The 24,198-nt window shown below is 42.4% G+C and overlaps 1 protein-coding gene across 1 annotated transcript in view; it reads left to right on the top strand.

The window, feature by feature from the left end:
* Scg5 (secretogranin V) overlaps positions 1–24,198 on the top strand; it is a 42,411-nt gene extending 18,213 nt beyond the window's left edge. Inside the window, exons 2-5 of the mRNA XM_051183785.1 lie at positions 9,951–10,100; positions 12,941–13,053; positions 19,986–20,039; positions 23,653–24,198. Of these exons, the coding sequence (XP_051039742.1) occupies positions 9,951–10,100; positions 12,941–13,053; positions 19,986–20,039; positions 23,653–23,748 (413 nt within the window). The 3' untranslated portion in view covers positions 23,749–24,198. The remainder of the gene's footprint in view (positions 1–9,950; positions 10,101–12,940; positions 13,054–19,985; positions 20,040–23,652) is intronic.

Raw genomic sequence — 24,198 nt, forward strand, 5'->3', positions numbered from 1 at the left:
TTAACATGGGTTCCACTCTGAAGGGCCATAGAACTTTACACTGGAATAAGAATACAGTTTTTAAAACATCAAATATGGGCCTTTAGCCTCAGTGTAATGCTATGCCTGGTCTCTATATAATTCCATGAGTCAGTTCTTTATTTCACACAACAAATAAGAGTTAAATGAAGAAGCTAGAAGCACTTCTGCAAATCACTTACTCAAACTGGCTTTTCTTAAACCTGTCAGGTTCTCAAGTCTCCCAGTAACTGTCTCATGTCCAAATTATTCTGTTTTATTCTTTGTGTTTTCCATGTATTGAGAGAGGCAGGACTCATGGTGGCTTCACGAAAATTAAATTCATAGAATAAGATTTGAACTTTGGCAATCGAGTAAACAGCCAAAACAAACATACTTTGGTGGAAAAAAAAAAAAAGACATTTTCTTCTTTTGAAAAGCAAGCAGTGTCTAAGCAAAATACCTTAAAAGTGAACTGAAAAGCTTTTCTAAAATAAACAACTTTGCCTGGGATCCTAAATTGGGACCACATGGAGCTGTGGAGCCTTCAAATGCCATGCACCCAGGCTCCTGCATTCTGCCTTCACTGCTCAAGTGCCTCTGGGTAGCTCTTGTAGCCTCTGGTCTCGAAGGAGCCCTGGGGTTTTAGATCCTAGTATGAGTTTTAGATGCTGGTGTGAGGAGGAGAAGCAAAAAGAGGGGTGGAAACAAAAGCCTTTCAACCCAAGCATCTGAAAAACAAGCTTCACCTGTGCATCTGCCAGACGCACCCAATGCAGATCTCTTCCCTTTGGGCTTGTGGGGCTGAACTTGGGAGAGGCTAGGCTTGAACTTGGGAGTGGGTTGCAAGGATTGTAAGCAAACTGCCCAGGCCAGGCTCTGGCCTGAGGTAAATCATGGAGAACCCCAAGTCGGCATAGATAGAATCATCCCTTTGTTTTTCCCATTCACCAAGTGTGTGTTTTAGGGTCACATGTCATGAGTCAAAGGAATGTAATTATTGCCACATAAGCCCTGTCCATTTTAAACATCCACCACTAATTGGGTAGAGGAGATGGAGAGCACAACATCCACGCTGAAGAGGGAAGGGTGGCATGCTCATTTCTGCACGAACACTTCTTTCTTCCTCCATGGGCTCATGGTCTGCCCTACCAGGTGGGCATTTATGTCGATGTTTGTCCACATGGACATCTTTTGTCCCCTTTCACTAGAGGGTGGGTTCCACGAGAGTAGTGTGAATGAGTTTGGGAAGGACTGCTCTGAGAATAATGAGTAGAACAAATTCAGATAGTAATTTAACTAGTCTTAACTGGAGAGGGCCCATAGATGCCATCAAAATGTCCCAACTGTTTTGAGCTGCTATAGCTCCAAACCTCAAACACAGAAATGTAGCCACTTTGAGGTACTACAGCAGCTTTAGAATGAAAGCTATGTAGGATGATTAACTTTGGCTATGCGTGTTGGGCTGGGAAATGACTGCATAATAAAGAGAGGCGGATACTTATCGAGTGCTTGGTGAGCCATGGCACCGAGGTGAGCATTTTGTATAATACATTGTGTCCGATTTGATTCTCCTCCAAGCATCTCATTCCCACGTTAGACTGGAGGAAACTGGGAGATTAAGGAACTGCACTATATGGCAGCAGTTGTGCTTGAAGCCAGCCCCAAACCAGGAAACATTGGCAATCCACAATGGTTCTTCCCGTGACTGGGCTCTGTTGTCTTTGCCTCCTTAGCTAAGGAGATAGTGGCTTTTCATATTATGCCTGAATTTTAGAATGTTCGTGTGTGTGTGTGTGTGTGTGTGTGTGTGTGTGTGTGTGTGTGTGTGTGTGTGTGTGTGTTCTCTCTTTTCTCTTTTCTGACCTTTTTGAGCGGCCCACCACCCAACAGCCTTAGCTTGTTTTGTTTCTAGCCAGCTTTTTGTACATTAAATTATCTCTTCTACCTTTTCCCTCTGGGCTTTTATCCTTCTAACTGCTGTATATCTTACTTCCCTTCTTATTCCATGGGCGGCTGGGCGGCTGGGCGGCTGGGCGGCTGGGCGGCTGGGCGGCTGGGCGGCTGGGCGGCTGGGCGGCTGGGCGGCTGGGCGGCTGGGCGGCTGGGCGGCTGGGCGGCTGGTCCCTGATTTCCCCCTCTCCTTGTTGTTCTTCTCTTCCTCTGCTCTCCTTCAGTTTATACTCCTCCTGCCAGCTCAGCCTATCCTTGCTCCTGCCCTGCTATTGGCTGGATGTTCAGCTTTAGGCAGGCAAAAAACCACAGCTTCACAGAGTTAATCTGCAGCATAAACAAAAGTCACACACCTTAATATTTCTCTCAGCAGAAACCCTGTGTGTGTGTGTGTGTGTGTGTGTGTGTGTGTGTGTATCAAGTTGTGTGTATGTGAGGCAGGGGTGATTCCTAAACTTTCAGAGCAAAGGTGAAGGCCCTGAGTAAAGCCTCAGAGTTCCTGAAGCACGGGCTCATCTTAGAGCTTTTGTGTCTCCTAATACTTCACATGGACAGTGTGCAGCCTCTTCACCCTCCACGCCTGGTCTGTGGCCTCTAGAAAGAGAACTCAGACACCTCCATTCACTTTACTTCTCTTTGTCCTAGTTGCAGGCTGAGAGCCCCCGTTTCTCTCCTCACTTCATCTCCAGTGTCTCTAGACTAGACGAGGCCTCTCTTGTCCCTCTGAAGAGCCTGAAGGGGAGGAGAGGGAAAGAAGATGAAGCTGGGCCACCTTTAACAGCTTTTGTGGTTGCTGCAGTCACTCAGACATTAACAAAAGAAAGCTGGTGGTAGCTTCCTAAGCGATGGCTGGGGACACTGCAGGAGCTCAGGATGGGACAGCAGAGTGTATTTTTAGTGCCTGCAGCTTGTGGCGACATAAGCTAAAACTGCTGGATCCCTTCCCTTCCACTGAATGGCTGTTATTGAGGAGTCTATGCACTCTCCCTGCCAGGCTCTCCTCACGGAACTCCCCTTTTACGAGGTGGGTGACTAGTTCCTTGGCACCAGGCTGCCCCACCACAATTCCTCTTTATTGCCCAGCACTGATGCCCAGCTACATGACTCCACAGACAGCCTCAGTATGGGGCAAGGGGTACAATGGAACTCTGCTGGCTGTAAGCTTGTCAGGGTGTTACCAAGTTGTGAGGAGAAGTCTGCCGGGCAGGGGTTCCGTCTGGACACGCAGAGCCTTCTGGCATGAGGCTTAGATGAAGGAACTGTGGGAGCGAGGACAGGGGCTGGCTTCCATCTCAGACTGTTTCTGCTGTTATCTTATTCTTCAGTGGGAAGACAAAACTGACATATTTGGGACCCCCCGAGGGAGCTAGAGACTATCAGAGACCCCAGGTATCCTGTCAAGGCATTGTTGCTCCAGAGTTGAAGATCTTTAAAAAACCATTGGGGAGCCTCTGGAGAGAGTGGAAGAGAGTGTGCATGGGCTGCACAAGGCCTCATAACATGCTCCTGGTGTCATTCAGAGTGGACAGCATGCTAGAGCCTCAGACTACTAAATGGTAGACTACAAACTTGCTAAAGGGCTTTAAGCAAATAACCATATTCCAGAATTCTCTTATTTAAGAGAAATAGCCCTTGTCCTACCAACCTCACGAGAGCTCTCCACAGAATAGAAAAAGGCTTTGGAACTCCTGAAACCAGAACATGACCCAAAGTGGGTGTGGCGGTGGTGGAGGGAATGATGGGAGGCCAGGCCTGTCTGTTTACTTGTTCTTGTTTCTGATCAACATGGAGTTGTGTGTGGAGATTCATCTTCTCCAAAGAAGAGAGATAAAACACCGACACTGAAAACCTTTTGTGCATTCAAAATTTGCTCATGGGGTCAAATGACTTTGGAGTACTGTGTAATGTTGTAGATCTATTGTATGGAAATCTTAGAAATCATTCAGTGAACCAGGAAGCCCATACCTGGTCAAAGCTAGATCAAATTTGGGGATTTATTAGTATTCTGTTTTTATGGCTTCACTTGTTTGTTACATACTGACAGCTAACCCAAATCATTTAAATGTGAAAGTGAATCAGAAGCTAAAAGCAGTTTCCAACTAACCAGGAAAATTCCATTCCAGGTCAATGAGATTTGGAGGTACTAGACTCTGAGGGGTGTCTCCTGCCATTATTGCTGTATGGAGACAGATGAATACGTTAGTTGGAAAGCAGGGGACTGAGGTGGGTCGGTAGCAGAGTCTAGGGAGAGGCTGAAACCAAGAACATGGCTGAGCTGCCACCTAAAGGGGTATGAGCAGAATCCAGGAAAACTCATGGATAGGGATGTGCAAGAGAGTAAATCCCAGTGCTCTGTGCTGGGTAGTTGTGTGTCAACTTGATATAAGCTAGGATCATCAGAGAGGAAGGAGCCTCAATTGAGAAAATGTCTCCATAAGACAGGGATGCAGGCAAGTCTGTGGGACATTTCTTAACTGGTGATTGATGTGGAGAGTCCAACCCATTGTAGGTGGGGCCACCCTTGGGCTGTGGTCCTGGGTTCTAGAAAAAAGCAGATTGAGCAAGTCATGAGGAGCAAGCCAGTAAGCAGCACTCTTCCATGCCTTTTCCATCAGTTCCTGCCTCCAGGTTCCTACTGTGTTTGAGTTCCTATTCTGACTTCCTTCAGTAATGAACAGTGATGTTGAAGTATAAGCCAAATAAATGCTTGCCTCCCCAAATTGTTTGAATTCAGTCATGGTGTTTCAACACTGCAATGGTAACCCTAACTAAGACAAGCTCTGATGTAGTGGCCTTTGCTTATTTTTTATAATCCTTCCACCCACCCACTTAAAGTCCTAGATTGCATTAGTTATGACTAAATGCAATGCCACGGCTATGACAACACACACACACACACACACACACACACACACACGCACGCACGCACGCGCGCGCGCACACACACACCTGTCAGTGAGTCTGTATTATTGAGATTTTGGAAATGGTGTTCTGGTACCAATTTTACTACATAAACTATACAAATAAAACTGGCCTTAAACCTCATTTAACAAGAATTCAGCCTTTCTAATTTCTTCCAGAGTTATTTGTAGAGTGCTACAGGTATAGTAGAAATAGTTAATGTCTCATCAAGGGATAGAATTAATTATCTGAAACAATTTCAGAGGTGTGAGTGAAAAGATCTTGTCTTCATCACTGGTGTTTGCAGACCGTCAGATCATTACTGTGTGGAAGCTTCGCAGACTTCTGACTCATCTCCTCTATGTGTATTGCTAGAAACTTCATTCCAAGTGCTGCTGTGGCCATCCTGATCCCAGGCCTCACTCCCGAGTCTCGGCAACATTCTTAAAGCAGTTTTCTCTACTTTCTTTCCAGCTTACTCCTGCACAGTGATGCCATGATACCCATACCATGCATAAACACACTGGATTATATATCTTGTTCATTGTTTCATTGTGCTAATTTTGAATTACCAAGTAGACTGAAGAAACTTCTAGAAAACAGAAACCACCAATGTCAAAGTTCCATGTTCTATAGCACTAATAAAATAATTGCTGTACTGTTTCCTGCAGAAAGTCCTTCAGGCCCTGGACCGGGCTACATACTTCTCTATACAATGGCAACCTGTTGCTTCTCAGATACATGCATTACAACTGGATGTATTGTATATGTCTGTTCTCTCTCTCTCTCCCTCTCTCCCTCTCTCTCTCTCTCTTTCTCCCTCTCTCTCTTTCTCTCTCTCTGCATACTAGAACTCAGTGAAAGCAGCATCCACAATAATCTGGTCGACAGCTCTTAGTCACAGCAATGCTAACAGAAGAAAACATATAATTGGAGCTGGCTTACAGTTTCAGAAGTTTAGTTCATTCTCACCATGGCAGGAAGCATGGTGACATTCAGGCAGATTTGGTGCTGGAGATGTAGCTGAGAGTTCTACATCCTGGTGCAGGTGGCAGAAAAGGAGAGCTACTGAGTCTGGTTTGGGATTTTGCACCTCCAGTGACACACCTTCCAAACCTTTCAAGTAGTGTAGTTCCCTCATGACCAAGCATTCAAATCTATGAACCTATGGGAGCCATTTTCATTCAAACCACCAGGCCCTGTAATACTCAGTCTAGATATTCTGTTTTGTCTAAGTCTTGGTATATAGACCACGTTCAATAAGTAGCTTAAATTGATTGAATAATGATTTTTAAACACATTTGGCTAATGTCAGAGGATTAAGGAAACAGGTGAATAGACTGAGCAGAACCTTCGGTATCACAGCATTTCGTCTGATTTAGCATGTGATGTCACAGACATGTTCTAAACAATGTACTGAATCAGAAAAGCAGCATTTGGTTGTACATGCCTCTGTTTGGAAACTTATTTTCTAGGTGTGCACAGGACAGCGTCTTTGACATCTGCCTGTCCCCGACAGTTCCTGCCTCAGTGAGTGCATGTGGATTTGATGTCACTGAGTGAGCTTTGAAAAGAAGTTTGTATTCTAATAGATCTACCTGGTTCTAAACATCTGTTGCTTCCTAACAAGTGCTACATTCATGTAAGTGGCACTGGCACAGAGGTAAACAGAGCTCTGGCAGGCTTTCCATGAGGGAAACTGTGTTTGCTTCCTTCATTAATTACTAATGGAGCATTAAGACATGCGTTCTCTCTGAGCCAAGTTGGATAATTCTTGGCGCTTAATTCGAGGGTGCTTTCAGAAGCAGAGACATGTATTGACATACCAGAGAGCTTGCCCTAAAACAAGCACTATGGTGACTACAGAGCCAGGCTTATGCTAAGCTTCAAGTATATCAATACCAAATGCACTGATGCATTGGTTTAACCTTTGCAGTTTGTAGGTTAATTTGGAAAAACAAATTGAAAAAAAAAAAAAGCACGTGTTCCCAGAATACTTCCGGCTATCACTGTGTGACTTGGATAACACTTTATGACGATCCAGAGTGGTTAAAAATAAAGACAGATCAAATCAGAGGAATGAGAGTAACAAGCTAAGAACAGAATTACAAACCAAAATGTGGTTTACTAATTAATTTAGCAATCAGAATTAAAATGAAGGATTTTATTCCTGTGGGCACAACAACTAACATAGCATTAGAGTGATAGCATGAAAACAGTAAGAAATAAGAGACTGTTGGATACTTATTAGTAATGGTAGAGTTTTAGCAAATATATTTTAATGTGGACTATGATAAAATATGAATAAGGGCATAAACATATCAATAATGTTGAATATGGGCTATATTTACTTATGAGTTACACAAAATAGCTTACTTTAAATGTCCACATAATTAAAGTGGTCCACAAAAGAAATGCCTGTTTGTTTGTTTGTTTGGTTGGTTGGTTGGTTGGTTTTCAAGACAAGGTTTCTTTGTGTATCACTGGCTATCCTGGAACTCACTCTATAAAAAGGCTGGCCTCAAACTTATATGCCTGCCTCTGCCTCTCAAGTGCTGGGTTTAAAGGTGTGTGCCACCACTGTCCAGAAAAGAAACTTTAAACTTATTTTTATTTTTTATGTATGGGTGTTCTGCTAGCATGTATGTATATGCAATGTATATGTAGTGCCCACCAAGGCTAGAACATTTTGGATACCCTAGGACTAGAGAGCTACAGATGATTGTGAGTCATTGCGTGGGTGCTGAGAATTAAACTCAGGTCCTCTGGAAGAGCTACCAGCAAGTTCTCTAGCCCCAACAATTTTTCCAAATATATAAATTTTGTAGACATACACTCATTGGTGGAGCAATGGAATACAATATAAGCACATAAAGTAAAGTCTAGATTTGAAGGCTAATGCTACTAAGAGAGGTAAGTTTGTCCCTTTAAGGTTAAACTTGAATCAAACATAACAGAGACAGTGATGGAAAAACACCTCAGAAAGATGCCAAGGTCTAGCCATGATGATCCTACTTGGATATGTTTACAACCCCAAAGAAAACAACATGCCTATCCAAAGAGGACCGAGTTTGGCCCAAAAGACAAAACCAGTGTAGTCATACAGGGTCAAGGGAGCTTTGCCTGGCTGGACTTAGTTAAGGTGACCAGAGGGGAAAGTCATTTTTCTTGTGACATGGAATTCATACACAACAGGTCATCCTTTGATTTAGAGTAGACCCCACTATGGACATCTGTGGCCACCTCATATGTATATTCCAACTATGAGAGAGGGGCACCAGTGTCCTAACAGAGTTGAAAATATGAAGTCTTCCTAAGAAAGGGTCTAGAGAAAGGGAGTTTCCTGTCATTGTAAAATGTCAGGAAAATGTTGCAAATGAAGTAGTCCATCAGTCAAAAGGCACAGTAAGTACAGTAAAACAAGTTACCATGGGGACTTCTTCTGGTTCACTGCTGTGTCTGTGTATGGATGAGGCACTTAGACGTCTGTTGCTGGTGTGAAGGAATGGGAGCAGTTACTGGACAAATGAGATAGGATAATAGGTTATCTATTTTAAACAGCTAAAATAAATAATGGATTAAAGAGATGATTTTGTAAAAGTAAACTAAAATATCCAAATATTGGTCATAACCCTGAAGAGGCAATGATTTTACAAGTCTAGACAGATAAAAAAGAAATTACAAAGGAGAGTTAAAAACAACTCGGACTACGCAAATATTAAAAGCTTATGTTAGCAAAATATTATAATAGCAACCAGAATTCAAAGTCAGACAATGTAGGGAATGCTTGAAGAGACTGTGACCAAGGCCTGATATCTTTATTAAGTGAAATGTTTGTACAAGTTGATAAGAGAAACATTGTAAGTCTAGAAGCATAAACAGACAAGTCATAAAAAAGAAAATGAAACCAGTAAATAAACATATGGAAGACATTTGATTGATTTGGCAGTCAAATCCATTTAAATGAGCAAGAAAAAATACAAAATTTTATGAAACCCAATGTTAGTGAAGATGTTGTAAAAATGGTACTCTCATGTTTTGGTGATATTTTATAAATTAGTACCTCCTTTATGAAAAACATTTGGCAGTACAATATCATGAGCCATAAAAATGTTTATAGCATTTGACCTAGTAATTTGACTTACTTCTGGGAACTTATCCTGATGAAAATTAATCCAAAATATGGAAAAAATTAAGGCCCTAAAGTAAATTGGGAAATACTAAGTGTCTCACAATAGAGGAGTAGTGAATGTGTCATGGTACACTGAGGAGATTTAAAACAACATTGTCCTTTATAAATACAGAAATGGGGCACAGGCCTACAAATGGAAAGATTCTTGTGATTTAATATGAAATAAAAATTATAAAAAAATATAAAAATTATAAAAATTTAAAATTTTTCTTCCATTTATTTATTTGTGTGTGTGTATGTATGTATGTGTGTATATGTATGTGTATATGTGTGTGTGTGTGCACACATGAGGGTGGCTGCCCACTAATGCCACAAGAAGCTGTCAGATTTCTAGAGCTGCAGTTACAGGTAGTTGTCACTTCTGACTGTGGATGCTGGGAACCCAATCAGGTCTTCTGGAAGAGCAGCAAGCACTCTTAACAACCAGTCACTGCCCCTGCCCTTGTAAATATTTATGCAAAAAATACATACAGAAGAGAACAGTTGGAACAATCCAATTTTTCATTTGTTAAGTATGGGTGGCAGGATGCTAGTGAGTTTTTTTTTAAATTTCCCCCCATTATGTTCTTTCCATCTATTAGACCGCTGTGATAATTGCCTCCTTGTGTGTCCTCTCATTCCCACTTATGTCCATATTCAACTCCAAAGCCCTGCTCACCTATGTTAGCATCCAAAAACCCAATTGTCCCACCAGCTCCATAACTCGGTTTTAACGTTTCTATGAGAGTCAGGCACAATTCACATTCTGAGGAAGTGAATTGATGCATACTGTGTGTCTGTTTCTGCAGCTAAATCCCAAATCTCAAGATGGAAGGAAGCATCTGCTGCATTTCCCTTGCTCACCAAGTACTACAGTACTTTGTCTGCCAAGTAAATATCAATTTCAAGACATTTCCTCCCACTGCAGGTGGAGCACATGAGGGTCTGCAGCACCTAGGTCCTTTTGGCAACATCCCTAACATAGTGGCAGAGTTGACTGGTGACAACATTCCTAAGGACTTCAGCGAGGATCAAGGCTACCCAGACCCTCCAAATCCCTGTCCTCTTGGGAAAACAGGTAAGGAAGATGGCCTTGGGTTATAATGGGAGGTAATTGGAAATTCTGACCCCAGCTACAATGTGGACTCTCTCTGAAGAATGTTCCTCTTTTTATTTAGGGTGAGGCATCTATCCTCCCTGAAACACAGAGCTCCCATGTTGGGTGGAGCAACATGGGAGTTGGATATGACTGAGCCAGTATGGGGAGGTTGGCCCCAGATGACAGGAAATCTTTAGTCACTGGCTGGCATCAAGCCCATCAGCCACCTTTTCCTTGCTCACAGGGGCAGGAAGAAAGATTGGCTCAGAGTATGGGGGTCTGGAAAGTTGGTAAGATAAAGTGTAGCACAGAGGTTCTTAAAGTAGGGTCCCTGGGCCAGCAGCAGCAGCATAACCTGGGAATTTGCTAGAAATGCAGATCCTCTGGCTGAATCAGACTTACTGAAGCAGACACTGTAAGCCCTGGGACATAGCCATCTGTGTAGTGACCAGCCTTGGGACACACTGAAGTTTGAAAACTACTTTTAGGAGATAAGGGAAAGAGACCCAGAGTGTGAGCCAAGAGATCTGAGTTCCAGGGTTAACCACACAGCATGTCTTTATGCTTTAGTCTTTTCATGGGTAGAAAGATGACCCACTCAATGCCTTAAAGAAATATACAGTGTGGTTCTGGGTTATCCCAGGCAAGACCTGTGTGACATAGCACTCTGTGCATGCACTTAGGACACAGGCAAGAGCAACCAGAGTGAACTGCGATCCCAGCACCAGACTCCGCCTCAGGCTGTTTTCACCTTTGCTACCATTCCACGAAGCTAACATACACCACCTTGTTTTCCTGACCCAACTGGCAATCTAAAACTAGAAACTAGAAACTGTTTGCTAAATTTAGCTACTCTTGGAGAAGACTCTCTTGAGACCACCTTCCAACATGTGTGATACAGAACAGCAAAGTTGAGTAACACAAAGTAGAACCTTGGCCCTGTCCTGCCCTGCTCTTGCCTGAATCATCACCCATCTCCCTGCCCAGAGGAGTGCAGCTCCTAGAATCCAACTCTTGGCTGCAGGGCTAGAAGGTGACTTGCAGAGCATATTTTATGCACCCCAGATCTCAGCCTGGCCCCCAGCAGGGCTTCATAACTCCTGCTCAACCTCCAGGTACTTGAGAAAGAGTTTCCAAAAGTTTGCAAAACTGCTTTGCATTCCAACACTCTGCTTGGTACCCCTTTCCCACATTAGAAATGGCTTGGTGAGAAATGGGAAGTCACATTGGGGAGTTGTTTGCAAAACTAATAACTTCCACACTAGCTTCCTGGTGCTCAGGGCGGAGACACTGCACGTCTAGAGACTTCAGTTCCATCCCAAGATCTAGACAACCATCCTAAGTGCAAATAGATCTCCTCTCAGTGTTGACTTTGACAGGTCATTATCCCTTTGAAAGAGCAGGAGGGGCCAGGACTTCCTTCCTACCCTGGCCTTGCACAAAATTTCCCAGCCTCTGTCTTCACCTCTCTCCTTCTATATCTTGTTTTTGATTCTGAGACTTGAACCCAGGGTCCTACATATACTCAACCATGGATCTCCTGTGCCTATTTCTCCTCTTTTTAAAGATGTTGTCTAAAATACATTGGACGCAGGAAGTTTTAAAAATTCACTTTTAGGGGATCATACCTAGCAATCATAAAACTTCTAGAAGGAAAACGGAAGCCAGGAAAGATAACCTGCTTGTCTTGGTTTGAATGGGAACCATGAATACTTCAGTGACCCATCACAGCTCGTACTATAGCATAGTCCTGTAATAGCAGCCTCAGCCGGCAATGACAGGAAGATTATGAGTTTAAGGCCAGTCTGAGCCACAGAGGTAGGCCCTCTGTGAGATAGCAATCAAAACAAAAGCAAAATAAACAATAACAACAAAACAACTATCTTGAAATAAACTTTTATTTAAAGGGAGGTGGCCAAAAGGGGGCTTTAATTATACTTCAAACTTCCCATGAGACAACAGTGCCATGCTTGGTCATTTTCATTTCTTACGGCAACTAAGTAAATATTTAATTATTTGTATCTCGTAGGTAAATGAACAGACTTAGAGAAGCCAGGTTAACTTTAAAGAGCTGAACCTATAGATCCCACAAGTGTTGGGATTCGGTCATTAAGCAGACATGCCACTGCTGCAATACACCAAGTCCTGTCTGAAGGCACTAGCATGGCCATGAAGACATCACCAAGAGAAACAGAGGGCCTCGTGTGGGTGGAAAGGTATTACCTAAGGAAACACTTGATGTTGAAGTAAATGATATATTCTAGAAGTTCTTTCCAATAGAAACTTGTTTCTCACTTATGCGAAGTCCTATCACAAGAAGGTAAAGGAATGATAGAGGGTAGATTAACAGCGATCTACTGAATAATCTTGTGTACTCTATCAGTAGATGGTTCTGCTTTCTTGTCTCTTGATGGCCCTACTCCTTGCCCTGGCTGGCAGCATGCATACAGGCACATGGGGTAGAGTTGGGGAAAGTGGACTATCACAAGAAGGGGACAGGTCTGGGAGTGAAACATATCACTTCTCCATACATTCTGTTTGCCTGGGCTCAGGCAGATGATTCCACCTTATTGCAAAGAAAGGCTGGAAAATTAGCCATGCTGTGTGCCAAGGAGAAGAGGGAAGTGGGTTTGGAGGGCAGCCAACAAGTCTTTGCTCCTGGAGTGATTAGCAGAGGGGGATTGGAACCCAGAGAGAACGTGATTTGGAGTGTCTGATATGAACAGACTAGACTTTTGTGTGTCTAGATGTTTCTGGTAAGTTACCTTTTAGAATAACAACAGATATGTTGACCATTTCTCAAAAACCTTTGTCCTCAGCTGATGATGGATGTCTAGAAAATGCTCCTGACACTGCAGAATTCAGTAGAGAATTCCAGTTAAACCAGCACCTTTTTGATCCAGAACATGACTACCCAGGCTTGGGCAAGTGGGTAAGTGCCTTTTTGGTGACTGGTAGAGTTTCCCCTTTGATCTCTTGGGGCTGGTGATACCAGAGATGAACATGGGGGTATGCATGGAAGTAGAGAGGAAAAGTTGTTTAGGGGTTGATGCCTCATAAATCTCTGGCTGAGGTGGACTCCGTGCAATTATTATTCCAGACCACACTCATGTGTCTATGGAGCAGTATACTGAGTGCATTGAAAGAGACAGCAATGTAGACAGTACACTCTCCAGGGGCTTCTATTCTGTTCCACCCCACAGCCCGATCATAACACCCTCATGTTTCACTAGTGCTTCATGCCACTCAATAGGACTTTTTTCAAAGGAAAAGACTTTTTTCAAAGGAAAAGACACTGAGAAAATTTGTAAAGTTGACCTCTAGACTAAGGGAGATGATCTTTGCACTATCTTTGCAGAACTGAGGAAATAGAGACATCCAAAGTTGGAAACAGACATAAGTCTGTTTTGTGGAAAGAGAGACAATCTCCAGATGTGTGGCAGAGAGCTTGCCGTTGGTTGCATGCAACCGTGGGTAGCTGTCAATGAAGGGTGTTGTTTTGTAAGCACTTGGAAAGAAGAATCATGGCCACTTGGCACTGGCGTGCTAAAAACAAGTTTTGTCGATCTGCTCATATTATTCCTCTGCCAGTACTATGTGTCTTTGTGCCAGCTTAATGAGGGAAATGAAATGGGCATGGTGCACTTGGACTTCATCGAAGTATTTGACAAGATCTTTTATGATCTCCCATTGGAAGACGTGAAGAGACATAGCCAAGTCAACAGAACATCACCAAAAGACAGCTTGTTGAAGAATCTGTCAGGAGGAGAGGGAAATGGTACAGGGTACCCTGCATATTGGAGTGCTACCCCACTCCACGCTTTAATCAGTGTTTCTAAGAAAAACAGATCATGTACCTCCTGGATTCTCTGTGATTGACACAAAGTTGGAAGAGGGCATTCTGGATGACCAAGTCAGTATTCAAGAAGACCCCAACAGGCTGGAACAATGAGCCAAGGAAGATCAGAACTGAACGGGAATGTGTCTAGGTGCCTGTGGATGGGCCTGTATAGCCCAATGCTGAAGCCATGTGAAAAAAGCAGGGAAATGCAGAGCAGTGTTCATTCACGTATGAAAGTAGATGGTCAATGCCTCTGGAATGAGTGAACGAGGAATGTTCTCTCCAGGTGACAGAAGCCCCTCTGGCCTCTGTAGTCCCTTCTCAAGTCAGTGCTAATGATACTGTTGTGATGCATTGCACACTTCAGCCTTGAAAACTAACTTTTCCCTTCCTTCTGCATTGTTTTGGAGGAAGAAATTTATCCTCATCAATAATCACTTTGATGTTGCATTGAGCCAGTTGAGTTCCCTCTGCCTTCAGAATACATTTGAAAATTAAGGAAGGAAAGCAGCACTCTTCAGTTAACCTTGCATCTACAATTTGTATCATTGTTCCTCTTGCTCTGCTCCGCTCCCACTATTTCTCTCTCTCCTCCTCCACATGTATAGTTCTGTTAGGGGGGATTGTCTTGTAGAACTATTTTCAAGTCTTCTCCTACTGGTACAGTTTAAGCATAAAGAAAAAAATACTTTGGATATTATGAAAATCTCCTCTAAAATGTATTCCAGTGAAATAGTAAGAGATAAAATAGAGGGAGACTAAAGAAAGAACAATAATGAGGCAAAGTAAAAAAAGTAGTTCCATTTATTTTGGTCCTAAATGTAGTAATGAAGATAAGAATTTGTGCCATCTCAAAGGGAATAAATTAAATAGAGTGGTATAGACATAGCCTGGAAGATGAAGGCAAGGGGAGACAGGGAGACGGGCTCTATGAAAGGGATAATATAAACTCTTCTTGTGAGGCATTTTAAGAAGAGAGAAGAGAACATGAGATGCATTAGCTATTTGTGTGCCAGCTTAAAGGAGTAAGGAAAAGAAAGGAAAGAACAGATAATCAAGAGGAAAGGACACACAATAGATGGGCAAGGTATGGCCAGGTTCAGAAGGGAGCAAATAGGTTTGAGCCTGCTTTACTTTAGATACTATGCTAGCTGCTCAGTCTTCAATATTCATCAAGAAGTGTTTCTGTGCTTTCAACAAGTTTACAGTCTTGAAATAGGCTGAAACGCAAGGCATGAAGATAAAATTAATCCAGTTTTGCCCCGATACAGTACAAGGCCAGGTCCCATTGCTAGGAAAGATGGAAGCCTAAGGGATGATTGTTCCTTAGCTGCAGAAGATGAGTTACTAAGGAAGTCCTGGGGGAAGGGCTAGATCTGAGAACAAGAAGGAAATTGAGGAAATGTCTGAGTGTGGGCGGAGCCGGTCTGGTGCTGTGATGGAGTGGAAGAGAGGCTTTCCCACATTGATTTATTTATTTATTTTGTTTGTTTGTTTGGAGACAGGGTCTTTCTGTGTAGATCTTGCTGTCTTGGAACTCACTATGTAAACCAGGCTGACCTCCATTTCAGCTCATAGAGCCCTACCTGCCTCTGCCTCAGGGCGCTGGGATTAAGGGTGTGTGTGTGTGTGTGTGTGTGTGTGTGTGTGTGTGTGTGTGTGTGTGTGCTACCACATCCTCTTCCTCAGAAGATTCCTGTCACCAAATCCCACTCATCCCCTTTGCCTCCTTCCCTCTCCCTCCTTGGAACACTTCCTTGTGCTTCTGTCAGCCACCCATATTCACTGTCCACATCAGAGCTGAAGAGTAGAATTTAAGACCAAGTATACAAAGTGCTATCACAGATCCCTGGCCAAGAAATGACATCTACACCTCTTCTCAGCTCTAATTGTGTGTTTGTTTACCCTTCAGTTTCCTTGTTTATTTTCTCATTACCACCTAGCAATAAAACTGTTTGCTTGATCTTTCTGTGGAAGTGTGAACTGAGTGTCTCTTGCTTATTTTTTTTTTTAAAGCAGCCTGAGTGTTTATCTAGAAGAGGAGGCTCAAGCAAGTCTGCAGCTCAACTATCCTTTCAACTCACAAAACCCTTATCTCTCAAACAAACTGCACACAAATCCCCCTTCCTCCTTCCTTGATGGTACCTCTTCCCTGTTTCTTATGTTATCCAGAGCTGAGTTGCATCTTTAGCAATGATTCACACATTACAAATGTCAGTGAATGTCTTGTTTCCTGCCTGCCTCTTTCATTGTTACTGCATGAAGACACATTTATTAAATACACACCATATGACTTCTGGGTAATGGGAAGGCACCAATAATTGATATATAATAGGGAATCATAATACTTGTGGAGCTCATGTTACATGCCAGACACCATGCTGGTATTTTATCTCAGTCATCTCATCTCATCATTCCAGGCTGCCCATTCTCCTCACTCTATTGAGGAGAAAATGCAAGGCAGGGATCTGGGTAGCCTTGTGATTGACAGAGCTGGAAACTGAACCCCATCTTTACAAACACAGTAAATCTATGGATCTTTTCATGACTCCTCCTATATATATATGTGCCCTATGGGGTCCTGTCCTAGGACTTGTGCCTTCCCCACAGTGTATATAATTAACTACAGTCCTGAGGGTCTATGACCAAAGGTTGGTATTACCCCCTTGCCCCATTCACGTACAATCCTCAAGGCCCATGGCCAAAGGCTGCTGTTAGCCTTTACCCTTAATACACTTACTATTGAGTGTTCATCATTATGTCAGAAAATCAAGTGTTTCTCCTTTCCCAGTGCTTTATGCAACTTTCATCAGAGCTTCAGCTGGGCCATAGGAGACGGGAAGAACGTTGTCCCTCTCCAAGTTTGTTTATCTTGCATGGCCCTGCCATGTTTGAATTTTGGAGTACTCTCCAGTCCTGGTTTCTCTTAGGTTTCCATGTTATTGGACATGAGCAGTGTTTCCCATTTTTTCCTTGAGTTGACACATGATAACTGTACATATTTATAAACTACAGTGTGGCATGTCAATACAAGTCCTCAGTCAATACAAGATACTCAGATCTGAGTGACTGGCATATTCATAACTTCAGACTGCACTCATTTCTTTTCAAAATTTATTATTGCATTTATATGGGTGCTATGTCACCATGTATGTCTGTGCATCATGTATGTGCAGTACACACAGAGGCCAGAAGACAGCGCTGGGTTCCCTGGAACTGGAGTTAGAGACAGTTGTGAGCTGTCATGTGAGTACTGGGAATGGAACCTGGGTCCCCTGGAGGAGCGGCCAGTGCTCTTAACTCCAGCGCCTTTGTTTTTATCTTCATGTTGAAAATGTTCAAAGTGCTGCCCACTGCTCTAACACATACGGTACTTGTTAAGACAGTTGTTCCACTGTGTTAAAGGGAACTTGCAGTTAATTATTGCTCCTTCAGCTGCATGGACCTGTGGATTGTCACCATGCTCTCTCCATCTCCCTCACCCTCCCCAGGTCTGGCAGTCACTTATTCCCTCTGTTTTCACACAATCAGCTTTTTAGGCTTCTTCATAGTCATGCTGTTTATGTTTATCCTTAGCACTTTGCACCAAAGGGGTGGTGCATGGTGTCAGTTTGTCCCTTAACTGTCAGTGGTAACTTCATTCCCTTTAATAAAATGGTGTCCATGTTTCTCGGATATAAAATCATTCCATTTGAAATTAATATTTAACATGTGGGAAAGTGCTTTGAGGCTATAAATATTCTGATCTTCATGACCCTGCTAACCAATACATTTTGCATTCATTGATGATGTTTACCAGAATCAGTAATAACTATGGTAGTTGCAGAATCATGAGTTGTACTTTCTTCTCCCTTCAATTGCTAAGTTGCATCCTAGTCCCATAGGGAGCCTCCACTACTTCCTTTCTTGTTTATAACCTTGATTATTTATTTGGTACCTCTTTAGATCCATCTCTACTAAGCTTGATGTCCTGCATTTGACCAGTAGGAATTTCTTCATGCAGGCTTTTCCTTCCTTTGGACACAACTCTAGCACTTGTTTGAACGCATCCTTACTTTCATGGCCAATCAGATATTTAGCATCACTAAGCCTTGTACTTTCTGTAACCTAGCCCTAGGATCAGACAGTTCTCTAAGAAGATACCCATCCCCCAGGGTCCTTTAGGAATGCAACTGGGTGTCCAAAATCTTGATGGTATGATGGGGAGAGCCTTTAATGAACTTAAACCAGCTGCACTCCTAGAAATTAGGCCACTCCTCCCTGAGGAACTAACACATGGGTGTCAGAGGAGGTGGCTGATTTATTTTCATTCATTTCGTGTACTTTTTTCATTCACATCACACGTGGCAATCTCTACCCATCAAATCCACACAGATGCAGAGCTAATGGAGAAAGCCAAGCCATATTCACCATGGAAGGGCCAGGGGTATGAACGTGCTGGTTCTGACCTTACCTCTCCAGGAAAGCAGCTACGTCTTTGAGAGGAAGATTTTCAGACCTTCCATACTTCTTATAATTTCCCCCAAGATCAAAAGGGGGATTGACATGTTGCTACTTTCATCTTATTTACAGCATGCTGGAAAACTGTGCCAGGATTGATGGTCAGTGGACCCCACGGCACCAGCTTGTAGGCCCCTGTCTCCTCCCTCCAGTTCAGACAGCTGAAGGAAGTGATGTATGTGAGCAGTCACTATCCTCACCCTTTTTACTCCAGTCTCTTTCCAACTGCGGCCTGAGCATTCTGTGTGCATTAGACTTGCCTGTTTACATTCAGACACTGAAGTGGGGACCAACTACAATATTCTCGTTTCTCAAGGGAATCGTCAGCAGAGCTGACCTTTCTCCTTCCTGATATTTACTTGGTCCAGAGACAGGGACTCTGGGCAGTGCCTGTGTTTTTGGCTGTGGAGGTGCTGCTGTGCCTGGCACATACCCTGCTCCTGGATATTTGAGGTTGGGCAAAGTTGCCCATTGAAAATGGCAGATGGTGGGTTTTAATGAATAAGAAAACAATGAAGTGCGTTCTTGGCATTTGTCACTTTCATTTTCAAATTTACCATTTAAACACTCTGTTAATAACCAGACAGCTCAGAGGGCCCAGATGGTGTATAAACTTGTTCTTCACCAGAACTCTGTCTGCCTTTTTCCTAGAAGTCAGTGTTAGGGTATCGTAGTTACAGCAAGATGAATCGTCTCTTTCATACATTATTTTTCCTATTTGAAAATAAAAGACTACAAGTGAAACATTCAAATCCCTTTCTCTGGTTCCGCATTCAGGTTAAGTGTTCTGCCTTTTATAGTCTCAACTAGATGGCAATGTGTTGAGCATGTGTGTGATATTCTAGAGCTCATTTAAGTCCACTGTGTTTGAAACACAGCAGTATGTGGAAACATTTAAACAAACTGTGGTCACAGAGAAGCACCCCTCACCCCTCCAACACACACAACATAAGTCTCCCTTCTACCAAGAAGATTTTTGGCAGTTTTTAAAAGGTTCACTCTATTAAAAATGTTATAGACCAAATGGTCCTGTGATTGGCTTGATGGGGGCACTCACATGAGCCATGGGAGGGACGGCTGCGGAAGTCAGTGTCTCATTTATTTATACAGACAATTGTTGTTAATGGCCGGACACTGCTCCAGAGTACACTCATGTGTGTAGTTCATAAAAAGGGAGTTAGATACTGAGATAAAGTTATTTATTTTAAACAAAGATGGTTCAAAGTGAGGAGATGAGCTTCCCACACCCTGCTATTTTAGCATGCCATCTCTCCCTGTTTATGAGATTGTTGATGACACTATGTGCCTGGAGGCAGTGCAGAGAATTTTGTGAAAAGTGCCACAGTCACCAGCTTTTCTCTTGTGGTCTATCATTCTGACACGACATTCCTTTCATCTAGCTTTGTTTCCAAAATATGTGAATGCAAATATCCAGGGGACACACCAAGTGTCGCTTTAAAATAGACAGTTACCAAATTCAATCCATACTTGTACATTTGTGTTTTGTTTTCTCTCCGTTCTAGAACAAGAAACTTCTTTATGAGAAGATGAAGGGAGGGCAGAGGCGGAGGCGGAGGGTAAGTCGCACAGGGGCCCGTGCTGCTGGGGCATTTAGTGTTTCTGAGTAGGGCAATTAAAGAGTTTGGTTTCGGGAAAGTGGCAGAATCTTTTCTGATGCAATCCCAAAGAACAGAACAGAAATCCTGTATGGCAAGGGCCATGTCTAGCAGATAGACCCTTGGTTTCTGGGGTGGTGTGTCCTTCTCCCTAGCTTTAGGACATGATTTTCAATGGGACACTCATTACTTCCCTTCTGGCCAGCAACCATGAATGGTACCTCACAAAGGGAGGGTAGGGGTGTGCAGGGAGGACTTGAGGATATGATTTTCTCACATACACTGAAGCCAGTGGAGGAAATGGCTCACACATCTGCATCAGTTATATAAGTCACATAAGGGAAAACAAAGTGTGGAAGTACATACTGCAGTCTGTCATTCCGAATTTCTTCTACATATCTTCATACACCTAGCCAGGATGGTGTCACATACAATTCCACCTATCTCTTTTGCTGACTGACAAGTCTAGTGCAAGCTTAGTTAGCTCTCCTTGGGAGGATTGTCCAACATGGCCTTTGGTCTCTATGTTTTCATTTTGCTACTCCTTGTATGGTGTTGCTTGGTATAAATCTGAATGTCAAGGTCATATTGGGTTTCTGGTACATATTGGGTTTCTGGTACATGTGATATATAGCCCCGAGACTTAACAGTGATCAATGTCCATCCTGCTATTCTACTGGTACCTTACTGGACAGAAGGATTGAAACACTGGCCTCTTTTATCTGACCAAACTGGGGGAGGGGCACAGGGGAAAAACCCTGCTATTACACAGTTCAACACTACCATAGTAATTATTTTACTTAAAATATACAAACCAACTTGTATAACCAAGGCCAGTGACGATTTGTTTGGAATAGCAAGTACCTGGATCTTGGGGGCAAATTGGGAATCTAGACAGTGGCAACTGTGGCCAATCTAAAGCACTTGGACAAGTTCAGTCAGAAAATTTTTTCAGAAGTGTGGAGTTTCTGGCCTTGGTATTAATCATAAGGTGCTAGCTGCCTGACAAACACAGAAGACCCACAGACAACTTCCTATCCAAGAAGCAGAAGTTCTCACATCTGGAAGCAGATCTTCTCTAGGAGAATAAACAGGGTTATTAAGGTTTTTCTTGGTGATTACAGCTTCCAATGGCAGATGGTGACAGGAAGGCTGTAATGTGTTCTTGAGAGAACATCAAGAAATTCTATTATAGGAGCTCAGAATAAACATAATTTACCAGGAAGATGGCTTGAATATCCCCCATGGTTCAGCAAGGACATTTCCAAACAAGGCCAATGACTGACCCCAAATGAATAACAGCATGCAGTTTTAATTGCCTCTACTTGCCGGCCCACCATACCTTCTGCCATGACTCAGAGGAACTTAGGTTGACTTTAGATCATATTTCCATGAGACCAGTGATTACTAAAACTGAAGATTCTGGCTAAGACACATGTTATAAAGGATTTTTACCTTGGCCTCAACTTCTTCCACATAGACAAGGCTTAGAATTTAGGAAAATAAGAGTCACTGTGACCCAGGGTTTCAGGTTCCTTCTATTCCCAGACATCTACAAAGTCCATGCTCATTCCTTTAGCCCTGGGCCCCTATAGACTTATGAGGAAACAGAAGTTTTCCCCTCCCCCTATTACCATACCTCAGCTGCTGTACCACCTTGACTAGAGACCTTAACCACCCTCTCTGGAGCAAGAATCGATATAAAGAAATCATAGCTCACTTTTTTGAAGAATTAAGACTTACTTCAGCGAAGTTCACCATCTACTGGGAGTTGAAGAGGACAGGAAGCAAGGTTCCATCACAAGCTGTCCTTCCAGTTGTCAGATGTGAATAGCAATTTCTATATAACCTAGCCATGAGTGGCCATACATATGTATGTATCATGAGATCTTCAGAACACACTTAAAACAAAGCACTTGGATAATTGAACATTAATCCAAAAGTGTTAAGGCTTGGCCTTGGCATCTCTCTCTTCTCTTTCCTCCAACATTTTATATTTCTGGGTCTAGAAGCTTGATTCCTAACATTAGAACCAAAGGCCCAGGTAATTTTGTGTGACTTTTTTCACTTACTCTGGGCCATTTGAATTTCTAGCTGCTTCACAAATAAAAAATCAATACACTTTTAAGTGGTTCTGAAAAAAAAAAATGAACTCTGAAGCTGTGTCTTGTTACCATTTTGAACCCGCTGATTACCTTGAATCAGCTGATTAATCTCACAGTTGACAAATATGAATATTTGAAATTCTCCTTTAACATATTAGAATTTTAAGAATCAATACTGTACTGAAAAGTACTTATGGCATTGAATACACTCTTTTTAAGCACATTAAGTCTGCCTACTCAGAGGTTCTCATATGATTCCTTAGGTTGGGCAGACCACGTGCTATTTGACAATTTCCAACAAGAAACATACTACTTGGATACTTTAAGGATGTCTATCATTTTGTGACATGCTTCTTTTCAAATGCATAAAGACACTGTTTTGTAGTCCTCACCTTGTTTGTGAGTCATCTTTGCAGAGTGGCTGGGGTCCTCCCTGATTTATGTTTTTATACACCGTAATGTGAAGTCTATTGACAAGGGCTACTCATGTGTTCCAGTCCTTGTCTTTTGAAGACCTTTCAAGAGAGCCATGCAGGCCAGGCCCACACAAGAACTGTATCTGTTCACTCATGGGGGCTTAGCATTGTAATAGGATGGCTCCTCAACTGTAACTTCAGCCAGTTTCTTAAATTTTGTTCCGTTGCTGGAAGGCAGCTTCAATAAACAAATACCTTCCAAAACTTTTGAAATTTTTCCTGCTCACTAAAGATTATGTTGCACAGCTCCAGTTACCAGTTCAAATCCAAACCTCAAAACAATTGATACTATTAGAGAAGCAATGGAAACTCTTTGACTCATTCATAACATCAACAAATGAAAGAGATTCCAGAATATGGAGGCCTAAGTAAAAAACAAAGACCCTTCCCAGTGCCTGTGTGTTTTATTTTGCCTTTTAAGTTTGGCTGAGGGAAGGTTGGAATTGATTGCTAGATCCCTTAATGAATTGTGTTTAACAGAATCCTTGCACAGAAGAGTTGCAGCCATGGGCCAGTCTTAAGACACTAATTCCCTATTTGCCTTTCCCTTTAACATGCTTCCTATGGATTAATTAAGGCATGTCAGATTCTCTCTCCCACTTAAATAGGGTCATAGAATAATCATTTTCTTTCAAATGAGACTTGGTACCTAAGTTAGTAGCAAGATTTTTTTTTCTGGTTCACCCCGAACTTGTAAGCTAAATATAACAATAAAAAGGCTACATTGCATTTGATCAAGAACACTATGGTTTTGTGAATGACACTATTGGTAACATCTGTCAGTGACACTATATACTGCACTAGGGGGCACTAAGGTATTAACCAACTCCCTGGAACCATCACTTGGCAGAGGGGTGGTAAGTGTTATGTTATTATCCTGTTAATACAACAGTCAGAAAACAATGCTCCTACACCTATGTGAGGTGTCTGTGATGGAGGTTCACACATAATGACAAAGATTTTTTTTTTTTTTTTTTTTTTTTTTTTTTGCAGAGTATCAATCCATATCTACAAGGAAAGAGGCTGGACAATGTTGTGGCAAAGAAATCTGTCCCTCACTTTTCAGAAGAGGAGAAGGAGTCAGAATAAAGAGAAGACAGTGGGTGGAAACCCACGCAGTGCTTCTGTGCATGTTACTAGAGCCCCCTGTGAATGGCAGCATGCATCTTACATAGATAATTATGGATGAAAAGCAGCTGTTCTTGCATTTGCCTCCACACCAATGGCTGTGCTTTCTGCTAACTTAGAATAAAAGCTCCTTTTTTTTTGAGGGTTTTTTTTTATGTGGATCTGCAAGAAACATTACAATTAAAATGTATATGTCAAGTATAATAAAAACGCGGATATGAAATACTCAGATTTCTTGCAGTTTTGGGTTGTGCAGTTTGGGCCAAGTCTGTAAAAAGCTAACATTTGATTTTGATTAAGTAGTGTATCTAACCCTTGGGCCTTGTTACACACCAATAAAGAAGGTTGAACTCAAGGGGGGGGGCTGACACATTTCTCTTGGCTGCTTCTTAATAAATATATGTGTAAGCA

Source organism: Phodopus roborovskii, unplaced genomic scaffold, assembly GCF_943737965.1.
Source record: "Phodopus roborovskii unplaced genomic scaffold, PHOROB, whole genome shotgun sequence".
In the NCBI taxonomy this organism is placed as follows: Eukaryota; Metazoa; Chordata; class Mammalia; order Rodentia; family Cricetidae; genus Phodopus; species Phodopus roborovskii.